Source organism: Oryza sativa, chromosome 5 (assembly GCF_034140825.1).
Source record: "Oryza sativa Japonica Group chromosome 5, ASM3414082v1".
NCBI lineage: Eukaryota > Viridiplantae > Streptophyta > Magnoliopsida > Poales > Poaceae > Oryza > Oryza sativa.
This window is the reverse complement of record NC_089039.1, coordinates 15,471,212-15,489,612: the sequence shown is the minus strand read 5'-3', so window position 1 is coordinate 15,489,612 and position 18,401 is coordinate 15,471,212. Positions and strand designations below refer to the sequence as shown.

At 42.9% G+C, this 18,401-nt stretch overlaps 1 protein-coding gene and 1 pseudogene across 2 annotated transcripts; both read right to left on the bottom strand.

The window, feature by feature from the left end:
• Positions 1-1,316: 1,316 nt before the first annotated feature.
• On the bottom strand, positions 1,317-1,974 carry LOC136356427 (prolamin PPROL 14E-like; annotated as a pseudogene). Its single transcript, XR_010741217.1, has one exon. The product of XR_010741217.1 is annotated as a prolamin PPROL 14E-like (transcript).
• A 13,895-nt stretch (positions 1,975-15,869) lies between these two features.
• LOC136356766 (prolamin PPROL 14E-like) lies at positions 15,870-16,512 on the bottom strand. The gene has a single exon (XM_066311082.1). The coding sequence runs from the start codon at positions 16,435-16,437 to the stop codon at positions 15,985-15,987; it is 453 nt and encodes a 150-aa protein (XP_066167179.1). The 5' UTR covers positions 16,438-16,512; the 3' UTR covers positions 15,870-15,984.
• Between the last annotated feature and the right edge of the window lie 1,889 nt (positions 16,513-18,401).

The following is an 18,401-nucleotide window of genomic DNA, read 5'->3' as shown; positions in this document are numbered from 1 at the left end:
GTTTGCACTGAATTCTTAAATCACCGTTCGAGAGATTTAAGAGAAATCACCATTTTACTCTACTTGTAGTGCAGGATTGATCTAATTCGTATTTCTGTAAACCAACTTGTTACGTATTTTCTTGTCTAAACATTTTGGATAGACTTGGGCTGTGTTTGGAATCCAGGGTTCCCAACCCATCTCCATCGTATTCCGCGCGCAAGTTTCTCAAACTGCTATACGGTGTGTTTTTTGCAAAAGGTTTCTATACAAAAGTTGCTTCAAAAAATCATATGGACCCATTTTTGAAAAAAAAAGCTAATACTTAATTAATCACGCTCTAATGGAGCGCTCCGTTTTCTGTGCGCAATTCGCGTGTTGGGAACAGCTGATTCTAAACACAGCGTTGATTCGTCTTCGAGATGGAAAAGGACTACCACAGATTTGTAGTGTGTCAAGAACCAATTACCTTTGGGTACATCATGCGTGAGTTCCTGTAGTTTTGTTGAAACATCAGGTTTATTATCCATTTTGTTTGCAGTAAACTATCGACTTGGTATGTTATAATAAACTTCTCATAGAAACGAGGGGTCAGCAAGAACAACCTCAGTGTGTAGGAGCATTCCATAAGTAAGACATCCCATAATTTTCACTTTGGAAGAAGTGTACTTTTTTTTAAGTCACTCTTTCGTGGCTGAATAAACTAAGGAACATAATAAATCCTTCTTTCTAGTTTTTACCCTCATTGTTGCTGCTGCAGTTTTTGATTCTATAATGAATTACCTATGTCTAGGTTATGCTTCTGTGATGCAAAGTGAGCGAGAGCTCAACTAAATAATGCCTTGTACACTACCTCTTGTTAGGAATGACGGACAACAAGATGTCTTTGAATTGAAATTAATATGCATATATGAAAGTCATTAATATACCAATGTTTAAAATTTTGTAACCATATATTGATGTCGCTTGAAACAACATATTTGCATGAAGTGACACGTTTGCTCGACAAGGGCATGTCATATTCACAATGATCATGCATATGCGGCCTTTCATATGCGCTTGTTGTAGTAGTGGATGAAGAATCAATGTGGATTGCTACATCTTTACCTGCTTTGTATGGTCTATGATTTTGTTGTAGTGGATTTAGTATTTTCCATATGTGCTTTGTGTTTGTTCTTATTGGAATAAAAGGACGGACATCCTTTATACGCTCCATTTCTATCTTAAAAACAAAGTAGCTTCGGATCGAATGTAAGCACACAGTAAAATTGTAGAGTACCGGTGATGGTAATTAGTCACGACAACGTAATAGGATATATCCTTATAGAGGCATGGTATTTAAATATGAAAGACAACTTTTTTTCTATTTATATCACCCAAAGTTTCACATGTCACATATGATGATATCTGAGCTTATTTTTAACTTCCGAACCACTATACTGTTAAAACTCATTACAAGACACCGCCAAGGGTGGTAATGGTACTGGGTGCACCATAGTACCTAGGGTAGATACCATATCTAGATGGCACGTTAAAAGCCAACAGAGCTTGAGCTTGAGCCAGATTCCGATCAAAGTAGAGATCACCAAACTGCTGGAGTTGTAGCTGCTGCGCTATGGCCTGAACAATGTTAATGTCCTGATAGTGAGATTGTTGCGCCACCAGCGCGAGCTGTTGCCAGACTTGGTTGTTTCTCAGTTGAAACACAGCTGATTGCAAGAAGGGGCTTGCCGCTATGCCATACTGCTGCCTTACGAACTCATTATATGGGCTAAGCACCTGTTGCTATAGCAGGACAGGCGACTGCAGCTGATATTGCCTATAACTTTGACCTAAAACATGAAACTGTGCAGAGGCGCTGCATGCAGCAATAGCAAGGAGAGCAAAGACGAAAATGATCTTCATTGCTGCGGGACACTAGATCTTTCTATTTTGCTGTATAATGCTTGAACTGTGTGAACGATGAGGAGGGTTTCCATTGCGCTTGTCCATTTATAGATGCGGTGGCACGTATTTTCTTTCAATTCCTCATCGGTTGCTTTAGAGTGTTAGTTTTTCTTGGATGTCCTATTAGGATATAAGTGAGTCATGCCATTTGGACAGATGTTCTATTAGGTGCCCCAACAAATCCCCTTTGGTTTCATCATGAAAGTAACTTTTGTGTCCATCACATATACTCCCTCCGTCCCGTAAGGAGAAACCAACATCTAGGGATGAACCTGAACAATCATTTGTCCAGATTCATCCCTAAACCCTAAACTGTCACACCCTGAAAATTCAAAATATATAAATTGTTGTTTAAATGGAATTTTTAGAAATAATTTTAAAAGTCTTGAAAAGAAAATCTAAGTTTAATTAATAAATTCCAATATAAAATTGGGCCAGATAAAATTTCATTAAATACTTTGCTTAATTCTATAATTCCTAGATTTTTCTGGGATTTATTTGAGCTAAGGAAGTATTTTTAATAAATGGAATTGCATTTAAGAAATAATTTAAATTGAAAAAGTTTTAAAAAGTCTTCTTTTGGCTTTGGGCCGAAAGTCGGCCCAAAACCTCTCTTCTCTCTCCTCGGCCCAGCCGGCCCAGTCCGCCGCGCGCGAGCGCGCGTCCGCCCGCTGACAGGTGGGGCCCACCTGTCAGTCATCGTCTACCTTCGGCCGCCGCCGCCCGAAACCCTAGTTTCGCGCCGCCGCCGTTCCTTTCCAAATCCGGCCGCTCCTTTCCGTTTCCGGCTGAATTGATAGAGGGGAAATGATCTTCGGGATCTCCTCTACCTTTTCTCCTTTGGAAATTTCGGCTAAATCGGTTTGGAAATCGATGGATTCGAGTTCGAATCGGATCGGCTTTCCTCTCTCCAAGCCGCGAGTTTCCTTCGCCGTTGCCGTCGCCGTGGGCCTTCGCCGCCGCCTCCGAGCCCCTTTAAAAGGATCCCCGTGCTCTTCTCTTCTCGCCGCCACCCTCGCCTTCGCCTCTCGTCGCCGGAGTAGCCCTAGCGCCGTGTGCCCTAGCTTTGCCTTCGCCGCCGCCGCTCCAGCCGTGCGCCGCCGTCGTTCCAGCCGTCGCCGTCGCTCGGGAAGGTCGCCGCCGTCGTCGCCAAGTCGTCGCCGTCCTCGTCCGCTCTTTCGCTGCCGTCGGAGACCGCCGGAGCATCGTCGCCGTCGTCAAGCCGAAGACCGCCGCCGTTTCAACCTCGTCGCCGTCGCCGTCCGTTGGTCGTCCGCCTTCGCTTTGGTCGTCGGTGAGTTCGCCGTGCCGTCCGCTACCCGTTGGTGTCCTCCGTTCGTGCCGTAGCGCCGCCGTTCGCCGGTGAGCGTGCGCCGCTCGAGTCGTCTGCCTCGCCGAGCCGCCGCCGCCGTCGGTGACGTCATTGCTGGCGTCATCAAGGCCGTCCGCCGTGAACCGCCGTGGACCCGATCAATCTCGGCCGTCCGATTTGGATCGGATCAATCTCGGCCGTCCGTTCGCGTGAACCGCCGCCCGTGCGCCCGGTCCACCCAAACCCTAGCCGCTGACGCAATAAATCCCCTTTTCCTTTTCAAAAATAATTCATTATTGCGTCATAATTCAATTTTAAACCGATTTAAGTGTTTTAATCCGATTTAATCTTTAAAAATTCATAACTAATTCATCTTAGCTCCGATTTAGTTGGTTCAAGTCTCTAAATTTTTCTAAAATTGAGATCTACACATTAAAAATATCCACATGTACTGTTCATGCTTGTTTATGTGCTGTTTTGGTGATTTTGCTTCTTTTTGCTTAGATTCCGTCGTTTCCGGAGAGTCCGTTTTCGCGGAAGAAGAGTTTGAAGAGTTCCAAGGCCAGCAAGGCAAGTCACACAGATCCCAAACAACCCTTTGAGCATGTTGATCCTATTTAAAGCTATTGTTTCTATTCAACTATTGCATCTATTTTCGAATGTCATTGGGTGGAATTGACCTATTCTTTGTTATGGCCCTTTCGTACTTGATTACCTTATTCATTGATACCTTGGGTTATATTAATTTGATTAGTTGAGCTTTATTTATATTGGTTCAACTAGATATTAGATATAATTGCTTAGCCCTGCTTAGAAACATTAGTACACTTATGGGATAACTAATGACTCACTATTATTTCATGATGGCTTATTGATAGTTCACGATGGTCAATCGTGATTAGTTAATTAATTAATGTGCCAACTAAAACCTGGTAATGGTGGGTTGTGAGCACATGGTTTTGATGGTCGTGCTCATGACAATTAAGGACCGGTTCACGAGTTTCGGTTGTGAAACATTTATCGTGCCAACCACAAGCCAGCATGGGCAACGGCTTTATCTTTTGTATAGCATGGTTCATTGCGGGGCACCAGACTGAGAAGTGGCGGAGATAAGCCCACGGGGGTCGCTAGGGAGTCCATGCCTTGTTTATAAGGGGGTGATTATGATCCAGGAAGGTGCGCTGCAGTGGATTGTGTTATGCGAGGGGTATTGTCACAACTCCTTTCCGAGATACTGTGGTGGTATTGAGGCACATGGTGACATGATGTGGGGTTGTGTCTTGTGGGTACAGTGGTACACCTCTGGCCAGAGTAAAACTATTCGAATAGCCGTGCCCGCGGTTATGGGCGGGTCTAACAATGTCTTTCGTGATTAGTCTCACACCTCTCATCATTATAAAAGATGCTATAACTGGTAATAATTTGATTAGCTCCTGGTTTGGAATGGTACATTCCTGGTTTGGAGATAGAACTGTGCAGCCGGGGTGGTTGTTCAGAATGGTTGGGCCTATACAACAGGGTATGTTGTATAGCGTTGGCTTAATATTGTTTAATTACTTAACTGTTTTATCAAATTCTCAAATGTTTGCTAAATGCTGCTTTTGCAAATGGAACCCTATTATGCCATCCTTTGTTATCCTGTGCACTTGCATATTTGCTGCGTGGCTTGCTGAGTATGTCATATACTCACCTTGCAATCATTCATCAGAGGAAGAGTTCTACAATGAGGCTGATGGTGTGGAGGATTAGGTGTAGCCTTGGTCAAGCTGCCTGTGGAGTGGAGCCGTCTGCGCCGTTTATTTAATTTCCGCTGCTAGAACTTTATTGATTGAGAGGAACTATCTACCTCTGTAATGACATTTTATTCGCTTATTAATTAGAGTAATATTTGTACTCTATTATCAATTTGTTATTGTGTGCCTCGGCTGATTCCTGGACGAGGGTTCACACACATGTAAGCGTTTGGAATTTTGGATAGAAATTCCGGGCGTGACAAGTTGGTATCAGAGCCTCTTTGACCCTAGGTTATGCCAAATGGTTACCCATAGAAGCCCTCTGAAAAATATTGGAAAAGTAGAACTGTTCTCCTCCCTTTCTCTTTTAATTAAACCAAACTAATGGCACATGCACTTCATAATCTCCTTTAATGGTTCTCATTCAAAATTTATTCCAGTGTTATTAGTACTGTACATCTATTACTGTACTAATGGCTCATTTACCAGCAAAAGTTTTACAATACTGTTTTATTTAATCTTGCTGCAATAAAATAAATTTAGTATGTTGATTTTATAACTTTCTTTTGAAACCAGTTATTCAAAATTACAAAATTTGTGACCTCGTTTCCAAATGTTTTAATTTATTTCGCAAAGCTTGGTTTACTTTATTTACTTACCTTTTTACTCTGATTTTCTAACTTTATTCCAATTAATCCAAAAACTTGTGCTATTAATTGGATAAAGGTCTTAACTCCCTCCTTTCACTTGTCTTTAGATGCCGCGTTACAAGCCTGAGTACCTGTTTGGTGTTGAGGGTTTTGTCCAGGAGTTGCGTACGATGTCCTTTGTCATTGGATTTGGGACTGCCCCTTTTTATGCCCAGATTCGTCATGATCGTCATGAAGAGAGGTGCCGTGTCAAAGTCACCTTAAACAGCAATAGTGAAGATATTCCATCAGTGATGTTCGAAGCTGGAGGAAGAAATTATATCCATGCATGTCAGGAAGTGGCAAGGATTGCCATAGGAGAGCTCCGTGATCGCTACAGTGATCAATTGGCCGACACTGAGTATCGCTACCATCCTCGCCAACCTCAGGGAAGTGACCGTGGCAGTTACCTTGAGACTGAAGGAATTGAGAATGATGCTACTACAAGGCATTTGGTTGAGATGTTGTGGGCTATGGATGAAAGTCGTGCCGAGACTGTGTTAGCAGCTCAAGATCGTGAAGATCGGAATCGTGGTAAGATTTGCAAGTTAGAAGACAAGGTGGATCGTTTGGAGAAGGAATTAGCCGCATTGAAGGGAGAAGCACCGCCGCAGAAGGCCAGGATTCGTCTCACCGCAAGGAAGAGAGCTTTGTTTGTCCCTCGTTATCAATTGGCGCCAAAGATCCGCGTGGTGGAGAAAGAAGTTGCCCCAGCAAATCCTCCCGTCATCATCATAAGTAGTGATGAAGAAGAAGAACCCAAGCGCAACAATTCCAAGTTTGAGTGGGTAGCTATCAAAGATGAGGAAGATGAGCCGAACGAGCCTTCAATCGACCTCCTATGCTCGGAAGAACTAGAGTGACTTGTTAAGCCGTTGTCTTAGATCGTTGTGTTAGTTTGTTTGTTTTAAGTTTGCTTGTGTGTGTGTGGGTCTTGCATGTGATTTACATCAGTGGTGGGATGTAATTGCATGTGTTTGTTTGCTTTTGAGTGTTAGGAAGTTGGTGAGTTTAGTGGTGTGAGAGTCTTCAGTTTGTAATAATGAAACTCAGTTAAGATCAATAAAAGTTAAAGTGATTCTCTGTCCTAAGTAGTTTCCCCCGTTTTCTCTTCTTATCCGGTCCATGCCAGATGGTGAACACTCGCAGCAATGGGAATGGTCCTAACCTCAACAACCCCAATAACAACAACAATGGGGAGAATCCAACCCTTGCTCAAGTTCTTGCTCAACAGACTCAGTTAATGCACATGATGATGCAGCAATTTCAGAATCAGCAAAACCAAGGGAATAATCATGCACCTCCACAGAACAAGTTAGCAGAATTTCTTCGTGTGAGGCCGCCTGTTTTCTCTAGTACCACTAATCCTGTTGAAGCTAGTGATTGGCTGCATGCCATAGAGAAGAAGTTGGATTTACTTCAGTGCACTGATCAGGAGAAGGTCTCATTTGCATCACATCAGTTGCATGGCCCTGCCTCTGAATGGTGGGATCACTTCCGCCTTAACAGGACTACTGCTGAACCTATCACTTGGCTTGAATTCACCGCTGCTTTCCGGAAGACGCATATACCATCGGGAGTAGTGTCTCTCAAGAAGAAGGAGTTCAGGTCGCTTTCCCAGGGATCTCGCTCTGTTACGGAGTATCTGCACGAGTTCAATCGTCTTGCTCGTTATGCTCCGGAAGATGTGCGCAATGATGAAGAACGCCAGGAGAAGTTTTTGGGAGGACTTAATGATGAGCTTTCTTACCCACTTATGGTTGGAGATTATCCTGATTTCCAGAAATTAGTGGATAAGGCTATTCGTCAGGAGGACAAGTACAATCGCATGGAGCAGAAGAAACGTCAGATTGCTCAATTCAAGACACAACAGGGAAATAATCAGAAGCCGCGTCTTACTTTAGGACCCCAGCCCATGCCACAGGGAGGTTCTTCGTCTGTTGTTCGTCCGCAACGTCAGTTCTTCAACAACAATGCTGGCAACAACATCCGCAATCAAGCTCCACGTCCTGTTGCAGCTCCAGCACAGCAACAACCTGCCAAGAGGGAGCAAGGCAACAAGCCCGTGGTGTGTTTCAACTGTGGAGATCCAGGACATTATGCTGACAAGTGTCCGAAGCCCCGACGCGTGAACGTTGTCCCTGCCCAGAATAACTCTGCTGTACCAGCATCCAAGGCTCGTGTAAATCATGTCGCGGCTGCAGAAGCTCAAGATGCTCCAGATGTGATTTTGGGTACGTTCCTTGTTAACTCAGTTCCTGCAACAGTACTTTTCGATTCTGGTGCTACACATTCATTCTTATCTATGAGTTTTGCGGGAAATCATGGGATGGAAGTAGAAGATCTTAGACGTCCTTTGATGGTTAGTACCCCAAGTAATCAAGCACTCTCTTTGCAACGTAGCCCCTCTGTCAGAATAGAAATTCAAGGAGTACAATTTCTGGCCAATCTTATCTTGTTAGAATCCAAAGACCTTGATGTCATCCTAGGGATGGACTGGTTAGCCAGACATAAAGGTGTGATAGACTGTGCCAACAGAAAAGTAACTCTCAACAGCTATGATGGTCGAGTTGTAACTGTTCATGCATTGTCATCTGAGTCTTTAAGGTCAAGACTGAACCAGATAACTTTGGAAGAGATTCCTATAGTCCGGGAGTATCCTGATGTGTTCCCAGATGATTTACCTGGTATGCCGCCTAAAAGGGATATATAGTTCAGAATAGATTTGGTACCTGGAACAACTCCGATCCATAAGAGACCTTATCGAATGGCAGCCAATGAGTTGGCAGAAGTTAAGAGGCAAGTAGATGATTTGCTACAGAAAGGATACATCAGACCGAGTTCATCACCATGGGGAGCTCCGGTTATTTTTGTGGAAAAGAAAGACCATACCCAGAGAATGTGTGTGGATTATCGTGCACTAAACGATGTGACAATCAAGAATAAGTATCCGCTGCCCAGAATTGATGATTTGTTTGATCAGCTTAAAGGAGCCACTGTTTTCTCCAAGATAGATCTTCGATCAGGGTATCATCAGTTGAGAATCAAAGAGGAAGATATACCTAAGACAGCTTTTACCACTAGGTATGGGTTGTTCGAATGTACTGTTATGTCTTTTGGACTTACCAATGCCCCTGCTTTCTTCATGAACTTGATGAATAAGGTGTTTATGGAATACTTAGACAAGTTCGTGGTGGTCTTTATTGATGATATTCTTATCTACTCTCGAACCAAAGAAGAGCATGAGGAACATCTTCGCCTTGCATTGGAGAAGCTACGAGAACATCAACTGTATGCTAAGTTTAGCAAGTGTGAATTTTGGTTGTCCGAAGTGAAATTCCTTGGTCACGTCATCTCAGCCGGAGGAGTTGCCGTCGATCCTAGTAACGTGGAATCCGTAACCAATTGGAAGCAACCAAAGACAGTTTCAGAGATTCGCAGTTTCCTAGGCCTTGCAGGATATTATCGGAGGTTTATAGAGAATTTTTCTAAGATTGCTAAGCCCATGACACGACTGCTTCAGAAAGATGTGAAGTACAAGTGGTCGGAAGAATGTGAACAGAGTTTTCAAGAATTGAAAAGTCGCTTAATATCAGCTCCTATTTTGATTTTGCCTGATCCAAAGAAGGGTTTTCAAGTGTATTGTGATGCATCCAAACTTGGGTTAGGTTGTGTTCTAATGCAAGATGGGAAGGTGGTTGCCTATGCATCTCGACAGTTACGTCCGCATGAGAAGAACTACCCTACTCATGATATTGAGTTAGCTGCAGTCGTTCATGCATTGAAGATTTGGCGTCATTATCTTTTCGGTACTCGTACAGAAGTGTACACCGATCACAAGAGTTTAAAGTATATCTTTACTCAGCCGGATCTGAACATGAGACAACGGAGATGGTTGGAATTAATTAAGGATTATGACATGGGAATTCATTATCATCCGGGAAAGGCTAATGTTGTAGCAGACGCTCTTAGCAGGAAAGGCTATTGCAATGCTACGGAAGGACGACAGTTGCCATTGGAATTATGCAAGGAATTTGAAAGATTAAATTTGGGAATTGTCGATAGAGGTTTCATTGCAGCCTTAGAAGCGAAGCCCACTCTAATTGATCAAGTTAGAGAAGCCCAAATTAATGATCCTGATATTCAAGAGATCAAGAAGAATATGAGAAGAGGAAAAGCTATTGGTTTCTTGGAGGATGAGCACGGAACTGTATGGTTGGGTGAGAGAATCTGTGTCCCCGACAACAAAGATTTAAAGGATGCAATTCTGAAAGAAGCTCATGATACTTTATACTCCATTCACCCTGGTAGTACTAAGATGTACCAGGATCTTAAGGAAAGATTTTGGTGGGCAAGTATGAAGCGTGAAATCGCAGAATACGTAGCAGTATGTGATGTTTGTCAGCGAGTCAAGGCAGAACATCAGAAACCCGCCGGTTTGTTGCAACCTTTGAAGATTCCTGAATGGAAATGGGAAGAAATAGGTATGGATTTTATCACTGGTTTGCCCAGAACGTCATCGGGCCATGACTCTATTTGGGTGATAGTCGACAGACTTACCAAAGTGGCTCATTTTATTCCGATAAAGACAACCTATTCCGGTAGTCGCTTGGCGGAATTGTATATGGCAAGGATTGTGTGTTTGCATGGTGTCCCTAAGAAGATAGTGTCTGATCGAGGCAGTCAGTTTACTTCAAATTTTTGGAAGAAACTTCAAGAAGAGATGGGTTCTAAGCTGAACTTTAGTACTGCTTATCATCCGCAGACAGACGGACAAACTGAAAGGGTGAATCAAATTTTGGAAGACATGTTGAGAGCTTGTGCTTTAGATTTCGGTGGAAGTTGGGATAAGAATCTACCCTATGCAGAATTTTCGTACAACAACAGTTATCAAGCTAGTCTTCAGATGGCTCCGTACGAAGCACTGTATGGTCGGAAGTGCCGCACTCCGCTTTTGTGGGATCAAACGGGAGAACGTCAGGTTTTCGGAACGGATATCCTAAGGGAAGCAGAAGAAAAGGTAAAGATCATTCAAGAAAGATTGCGTGTGGCTCAGTCTCGTCATAAGAGTTATGCCGACAATCGCCGCAGAGATTTGAGTTTTGAAGAAGGAGATTATGTGTATCTTCGTGTCACGCCTCTACGAGGAGTTCATCGTTTTCAGACCAAAGGAAAATTGGCACCGCGTTTTGTGGGACCTTATAAGATTGTCAGTAGAAGAGGAGAGGTTGGTTATCAGTTAGAGTTACCTCAATCTTTGGCAGGAGTCCATAATGTGTTCCATGTGTCGCAATTGAAGAAGTGTTTAAGGGTACCTACCGAAGAAGCTAATCTTGAACAGATAGAAGTCCAAGAGGATTTGACCTATGTGGAGAAACCGATCCGTATCTTGGAAACAAGTGAGAGAAGGACCAGGAATCGAGTTATCCGATTTTGCAAAGTCCAGTGGAGTAATCACTCGGAAGAAGAATCAACTTGGGAACGAGAAGATGAATTGAAGTCAGCTCATCCGTATCTGTTTGTCAGTTCTTCCGAATCTCGAGGACGAGATTCTGTTTGAGGGGGGTAGGTTTGTCACACCCTGAAAATTCAAAATATATAAATTGTTGTTTAAATGGAATTTTTATAAATAATTTTAAAAGTCTTGAAAAGAAAATCTAAGTTTAATTAATAAATTCCAATATAAAATTGGGCCAGATAAAATTTCATTAAATACTTTGCTTAATTCTATAATTCCTAGATTTTTCTGGGATTTATTTGAGCTAAGGAAGTATTTTTAATAAATGGAATTGCATTTAAGAAATAATTTAAATTGAAAAAGTTTTAAAAAGTCTTCTTTTGGCTTTGGGCCGAAAGTCGGCCCAAAACCTCTCTTCTCTCTCCTCGGCCCAGCCGGCCCAGTCCGCCGCGCGCGAGCGCGCGTCCGCCCGCTGACAGGTGGGGCCCACCTGTCAGTCGTCGTCTACCTTCGGCCGCCGCCGCCCGAAACCCTAGTTTCGCGCCGCCGCCGTTCCTTTCCAAATCCGGCCGCTCCTTTCCGTTTCCGGCTGAATTGATAGAGGGGAAATGATCTTCGGGATCTCCTCTACCTTTTCTCCTTTGGAAATTTCGGCTAAATCGGTTTGGAAATCGATGGATTCGAGTTCGAATCGGATCGGCTTTCCTCTCTCCAAGCCGCAAGTTTCCTTCGCCGTTGCCGTCGCCGTGGGCCTTCGCCGCCGCCTCCGAGCCCCTTTAAAAGGATCCCCGTGCTCTTCTCTTCTCGCCGCCACCCTCGCCTTCGCCTCTCGTCGCCGGAGTAGCCCTAGCGCCGTGTGCCCTAGCTTTGCCTTCGCCGCCGCCGCTCCAGCCGTGCGCCGCCGTCGTTCCAGCCGTCGCCGTCGCTCGGGAAGGTCGCCGTCGTCGTCGCCAAGTCGTCGCCGTCCTCGTCCGCTCTTTCGCTGCCGTCGGAGACCGCCGGAGCACCGTCGCCGTCGTCAAGCCGAAGACCGCCGCCGTTTCAACCTCGTCGCCGTCGCCGTCCGTTGGTCGTCCGCCGTCGCTTTGGTCGTCGGTGAGTTCGCCGTGCCGTCCGCTACCCGTTGGTGTCCTCCGTTCGTGCCGTAGCGCCGCCGTTCGCCGGTGAGCGTGCGCCGCTCGAGTCGTCTGCCTCGCCGAGCCGCCGCCGCCGTCGGTGACGTCATTGCTGGCGTCATCAAGGCCGTCCGCCGTGAACCGCCGTGGACCCGATCAATCTCGGCCGTTCGATTTGGATCGGATCAATCTCGGCCGTCCGTTCGCGTGAACCGCCGCCCGTGCGCCCGGTCCACCCAAACCCTAGCCGCTGACGCAATAAATCCCCTTTTCCTTTTCAAAAATAATTCATTATTGCGTCATAATTCAATTTTAAACCGATTTAAGTGTTTTAATCCGATTTAATCTTTAAAAATTCATAACTAATTCATCTTAGCTCCGATTTAGTTGGTTCAAGTCTCTAAATTTTTCTAAAATTGAGATCTACACATTAAAAATATCCACATGTACTGTTCATGCTTGTTTATGTGCTGTTTTGGTGATTTTGCTTCTTTTTGCTTAGATTCCGTCGTTTCCGGAGAGTCCGTTTTCGCGGAAGAAGAGTTTGAAGAGTTCCAAGGCCAGCAAGGCAAGTCACACAGATCCCAAACAACCCTTTGAGCATGTTGATCCTATTTAAAGCTATTGTTTCTATTCAACTATTGCATCTATTTTCGAATGTCATTGGGTGGAATTGACCTATTCTTTGTTATGGCCCTTTCGTACTTGATTACCTTATTCATTGATACCTTGGGTTATATTAATTTGATTAGTTGAGCTTTATTTATATTGGTTCAACTAGATATTAGATATAATTGCTTAGCCCTGCTTAGAAACATTAGTACACTTATGGGATAACTAATGACTCACTATTATTTCATGATGGCTTATTGATAGTTCACGATGGTCAATCGTGATTAGTTAATTAATTAATGTGCCAACTAAAACCTGGTAATGGTGGGTTGTGAGCACATGGTTTTGATGGTCGTGCTCATGACAATTAAGGACCGGTTCACGAGTTTCGGTTGTGAAACATTTATCGTGCCAACCACAAGCCAGCATGGGCAACGGCTTTATCTTTTGTATAGCATGGTTCATTGCGGGGCACCAGACTGAGAAGTGGCGGAGATAAGCCCACGGGGGTCGCTGGGGAGTCCATGCCTTGTTTATAAGGGGGTGATTATGATCCAGGAAGGTGCGCTGCAGTGGATTGTGTTATGCGAGGGGTATTGTCACAACTCCTTTCCGAGATACCGTGGTGGTATTGAGGCACATGGTGACATGATGTGGGGTTGTGTCTTGTGGGTACAGTGGTACACCTCTGGCCAGAGTAAAACTATTCGAATAGCCGTGCCCGCGGTTATGGGCGGGTCTAACAATGTCTTTCGTGATTAGTCTCACACCTCTCATCATTATAAAAGATGCTATAACTGGTAATAATTTGATTAGCTCCTGGTTTGGAATGGTACATTCCTGGTTTGGAGATAGAACTGTGCAGCTGGGGTGGTTGTTCAGAATGGTTGGGCCTATACAACAGGGTATGTTGTATAGCGTTGGCTTAATATTGTTTAATTACTTAACTGTTTTATCAAATTCTCAAATGTTTGCTAAATGCTGCTTTTGCAAATGGAACCCTATTATGCCATCCTTTGTTATCCTGTGCACTTGCATATTTGCTGCGTGGCTTGCTGAGTATGTCATATACTCACCTTGCAATCATTCATCAGAGGAAGAGTTCTACAATGAGGCTGATGCTGTGGAGGATTAGGTGTAGCCTTGGTCAAGCTGCCTGTGGAGTGGAGCCGTCTGCGCCGTTTATTTAATTTCCGCTGCTAGAACTTTATTGATTGAGAGGAACTATCTACCTCTGTAATGACATTTTATTCGCTTATTAATTAGAGTAATATTTGTACTCTATTATCAATTTGTTATTGTGTGCCTCGGCTGATTCCTGGACGAGGGTTCACACACATGTAAGCGTTTGGAATTTTGGATAGAAATTCCGGGCGTGACATAAACCTTGTCCAGGTTCATCCCTAGAAGTTGTCATTTTTGGGATCGGATGGTGTACACGATGGTTAGCAGGCGGGAGATAATGATATGACTCATCGCTCACTTTATACGTTAGTTTGGTAAGGATTGCAACCGTTATCTAGCTATATTTGCTGCGTTTTGTGAGCTATTATTTCACTACTGCATGACACGTTGAACATTAAGGTCGTGTGGCCTCATGCATCATAAATTACAAATTTCAACAAGAATGACAAAATTATGGTACGCCAGGCGCTTTTTATTGTTCCCTTGATGCGGTACCGAACATTTGATTATAGCAAGGATTAGGTTTGCATTGAATTCTTAAATCACCATTCGAGAGATTTAAGAGAAATCACCACTTTACTCTACTTGTAGTGCAGGATTGATCTAATTCGTATTTCTGTAAACCAACTTGTTACGTATTTTCTGGTCTAAACATTTTGGATAGACTTGGGCTGTGTTTGGAATCCAGGGTTCCCAACCCACCTCCATCGTATTCCGCGCGCAAGCTTCTCAAACTGCTATACGGTGTGTTTTTTGCAAAAGGTTTCTATACAAAAGTTGCTTCAAAAATTCATATGGACCCATTTTTGAAAAAAAAAGCTAATACTTAATTAATCACGCTCTAATGGAGCGCTCCGTTTTCTGTGCGCAATTCGCATGTTGGGAACAGCTGATTCTAAACACAGCGTTGATTCGTCTTCGAGATGGAAAAGGACTACCACAGATTTGTAGTGTGTCAAGAACCAATTACCTTTGGGTACATCATGCGTGAGTTCCTGTAGTTTTGTTGAAACATCAGGTTTATTATCCATTTTGTTTGCAGTAAACTATCGACTTGGTATGTTATAATATACTTCTCATAGAAACGAGGGGTCAGCAAGAACAACCTCAGTGTGTAGGAGCATTCCATAAGTAAGACATCCCATAATTTTCACTTTGGAAGACGTGTACATTTTTTTTCAGTCACTCTTTCGTGGCTGAATAAACTAAGGAACATAATAAATCCTTCTTTCTAGTTTTTACCCTCATTGTTGCTGCTGCAGTTTTTGATTCTATAATGAATTACCTATGTCTAGGTTATGCTTCTGTGATGCAAAGTGAGCGAGAGCTCAACTAAATAATGCCTTGTACACTACCTCTTGTTAGGAATGACGGACAACAAGATGTCTTTGAATTGAAATTAATATGCATATATGAAAGTCATTAATATACCAATGTTTAAAATTTTGTAACCATATATTGATGTCGCTTGAAACAACATATTTGCATGAAGTGACACGTTTGCTCGACAAGGGCATGTCATATTCACAATGATCATGCATATGCGGCCTTTCATATGCGCTTGTTGTAGTAGTGGATGAAGAATCAATGTGGATTGCTACATCTTTACCTGCTTTGTATGGTCTATGATTTTGTTGTAGTGGATTTAGTATTTTCCATATGTGCTTTGTGTTTGTTCTTATTGGAATAAAAGGACGGACATCCTTTATACGCTCCATTTCTATCTTAAAAACAAAGTAGCTTCGGATCGAATGTAAGCACACAGTAAAATTGTAGAGTACCGATGATGGTAATTAGTCACGACAACGTAATAGGATATATCCTTATAGAGGCATGGTATTTAAATATGAAAGACAACTTTTTTTCTATTTATATCACCCAAAGTTTCACATGTCACATATGATGATATCTGAGCTTATTTTTAACTTCCGAACCACTATACTGTTAAAACTCATTACAAGACACCGCCAAGGGTGGTAATGGTACTGGGTGCACCATAGTACCTAGGGTAGATACCATATCTAGATGGCACGTTAAAAGCCAACAGAGCTTGAGCTTGAGCCAGATTCCGATCAAAGTAGAGATCACCAAACTGCTGGAGTTGTAGCTGCTGCGCTATGGCCTGAACAATGTTAATGTCCTGATAGTGAGATTGTTGCGCCACCAGCGCGAGCTGTTGCCAGACTTGGTTGTTTCTCAGTTGAAACACAGCTGATTGCAAGAAGGGGCTTGCCGCTATGCCATACTGCTGCCTTACGAACTCATTATATGGGCTAAGCACCTGTTGCTGTAGCAGGACAGGCGACTGCAGCTGATATTGCCTATAACTTTGACCTAAAACATCAAACTGTGCAGAGGCGCTGCATGCAGCAATAGCAAGGAGAGCAAAGACGAAAATGATCTTCATTGCTGCGGGACACTAGATCTTTCTATTTTGCTGTATAATGCTTGAACTGTGTGAACGATGAAGAGGGTTTCCATTGCGCTTGTCCATTTATAGATGCGGTGGCACGTATTTTCTTTCAATTCCTCATCGGTTGCTTTAGAGTGTTAGTTTTTCTTGGATGTCCTATTAGGATATAAGTGAGTCATGCCATTTGGACAGATGTTCTATTAGGTGCCCCAACAAATCCCCTTTGGTTTCATCATGAAAGTAACTTTTGTGTCCATCACATATACTCCCTCCGTCCCGTAAGGAGAAACCAACATCTAGGGATGAACCTGAACAATCATTTGTCCAGATTCATCCCTAAACCCTAAACCTTGTCCAGGTTCATCCCTAGAAGTTGTCATTTTTGGGATCGGATGGTGTACACGATGGTTAGCAGGCGGGAGATAATGATATGACTCATCGCTCACTTTATACGTTAGTTTGGTAAGGATTGCAACCGTTATCTAGCTATATTTGCTGCGTTTTGTGAGCTATTATTTCACTAATGCATGACACGTTGAACATTAAGGTCGTGTGGCCTCATGCATCATAAATTACAAATTTCAACAAGAATGACAAAATTATGGTACGCCAGGCGCTTTTTATTGTTCCCTTGATGCGGTACCGAACATTTGATTATAGCAAGGATTAGGTTTGCATTGAATTCTTAAATCACCATTCGAGAGATTTAAGAGAAATCACCACTTTACTCTACTTGTAGTGCAGGATTGATCTAATTCGTATTTCTGTAAACCAACTTGTTACGTATTTTCTGGTCTAAACATTTTGGATAGACTTGGGCTGTGTTTGGAATCCAGGGTTCCCAACCCACCTCCATCGTATTCCGCGCGCAAGCTTCTCAAACTGCTATACAGTGTGTTTTTTGCAAAAGGTTTCTATACAAAAGTTGCTTCAAAAATTCATATGGACCCATTTTTGAAAAAAAAAGCTAATACTTAATTAATCACGCTCTAATGGAGCGCTCCGTTTTCTGTGCGCAATTCGCATGTTGGGAACAGCTGATTCTAAACACAGCGTTGATTCGTCTTCGAGATGGAAAAGGACTACCACAGATTTGTAGTGTGTCAAGAACCAGTTACCTTTGGGTACATCATGCGTGAGTTCCTGTAGTTTTGTTGAAACATCAGGTTTATTATCCATTTTGTTTGCAGTAAACTATCGACTTGGTATGTTATAATATACTTCTCATAGAAACGAGGGGTCAGCAAGAACAACCTCAGTGTGTAGGAGCATTCCATAAGTAAGACATCCCATAATTTTCACTTTGGAAGACGTGTACATTTTTTTTCAGTCACTCTTTCGTGGCTGAATAAACTAAGGAACATAATAAATCCTTCTTTCTAGTTTTTACCCTCATTGTTGCTGCTGCAGTTTTTGATTCTATAATGAATTACCTATGTCTAGGTTATGCTTCTGTGATGCAAAGTGAGCGAGAGCTCAACTAAATAATGCCTTGTACACTACCTCTTGTTAGGAATGACGGACAACAAGATGTCTTTGAATTGAAATTAATATGCATATATGAAAGTCATTAATATACCAATGTTTAAAATTTTGTAACCATATATTGATGTCGCTTGAAACAACATATTTGCATGAAGTGACACGTTTGCTCGACAAGGGCATGTCATATTCACAATGATCATGCATATGCGGCCTTTCATATGCGCTTGTTGTAGTAGTGGATGAAGAATCAATGTGGATTGCTACATCTTTACCTGCTTTGTATGGTCTATGATTTTGTTGTAGTGGATTTAGTATTTTCCATATGTGCTTTGTGTTTGTTCTTATTGGAATAAAAGGACGGACATCCTTGATACGCTCCATTTCTATCTTAAAAACAAAGTAGCTTCGGATCGAATGTAAGCACCCAGTAAAATTGTAGAGTACCGATGATGGTAATTAGTCACGACAACGTA

What these genes read in the sequence shown, in the direction of transcription:
- LOC136356766 (XM_066311082.1), bottom strand. Translation starts at nt 16,437, where the DNA reads ATGAAGATCATTTTCGTCTTTGCTCTCCTTGCTATTGCTGCATGCAGC.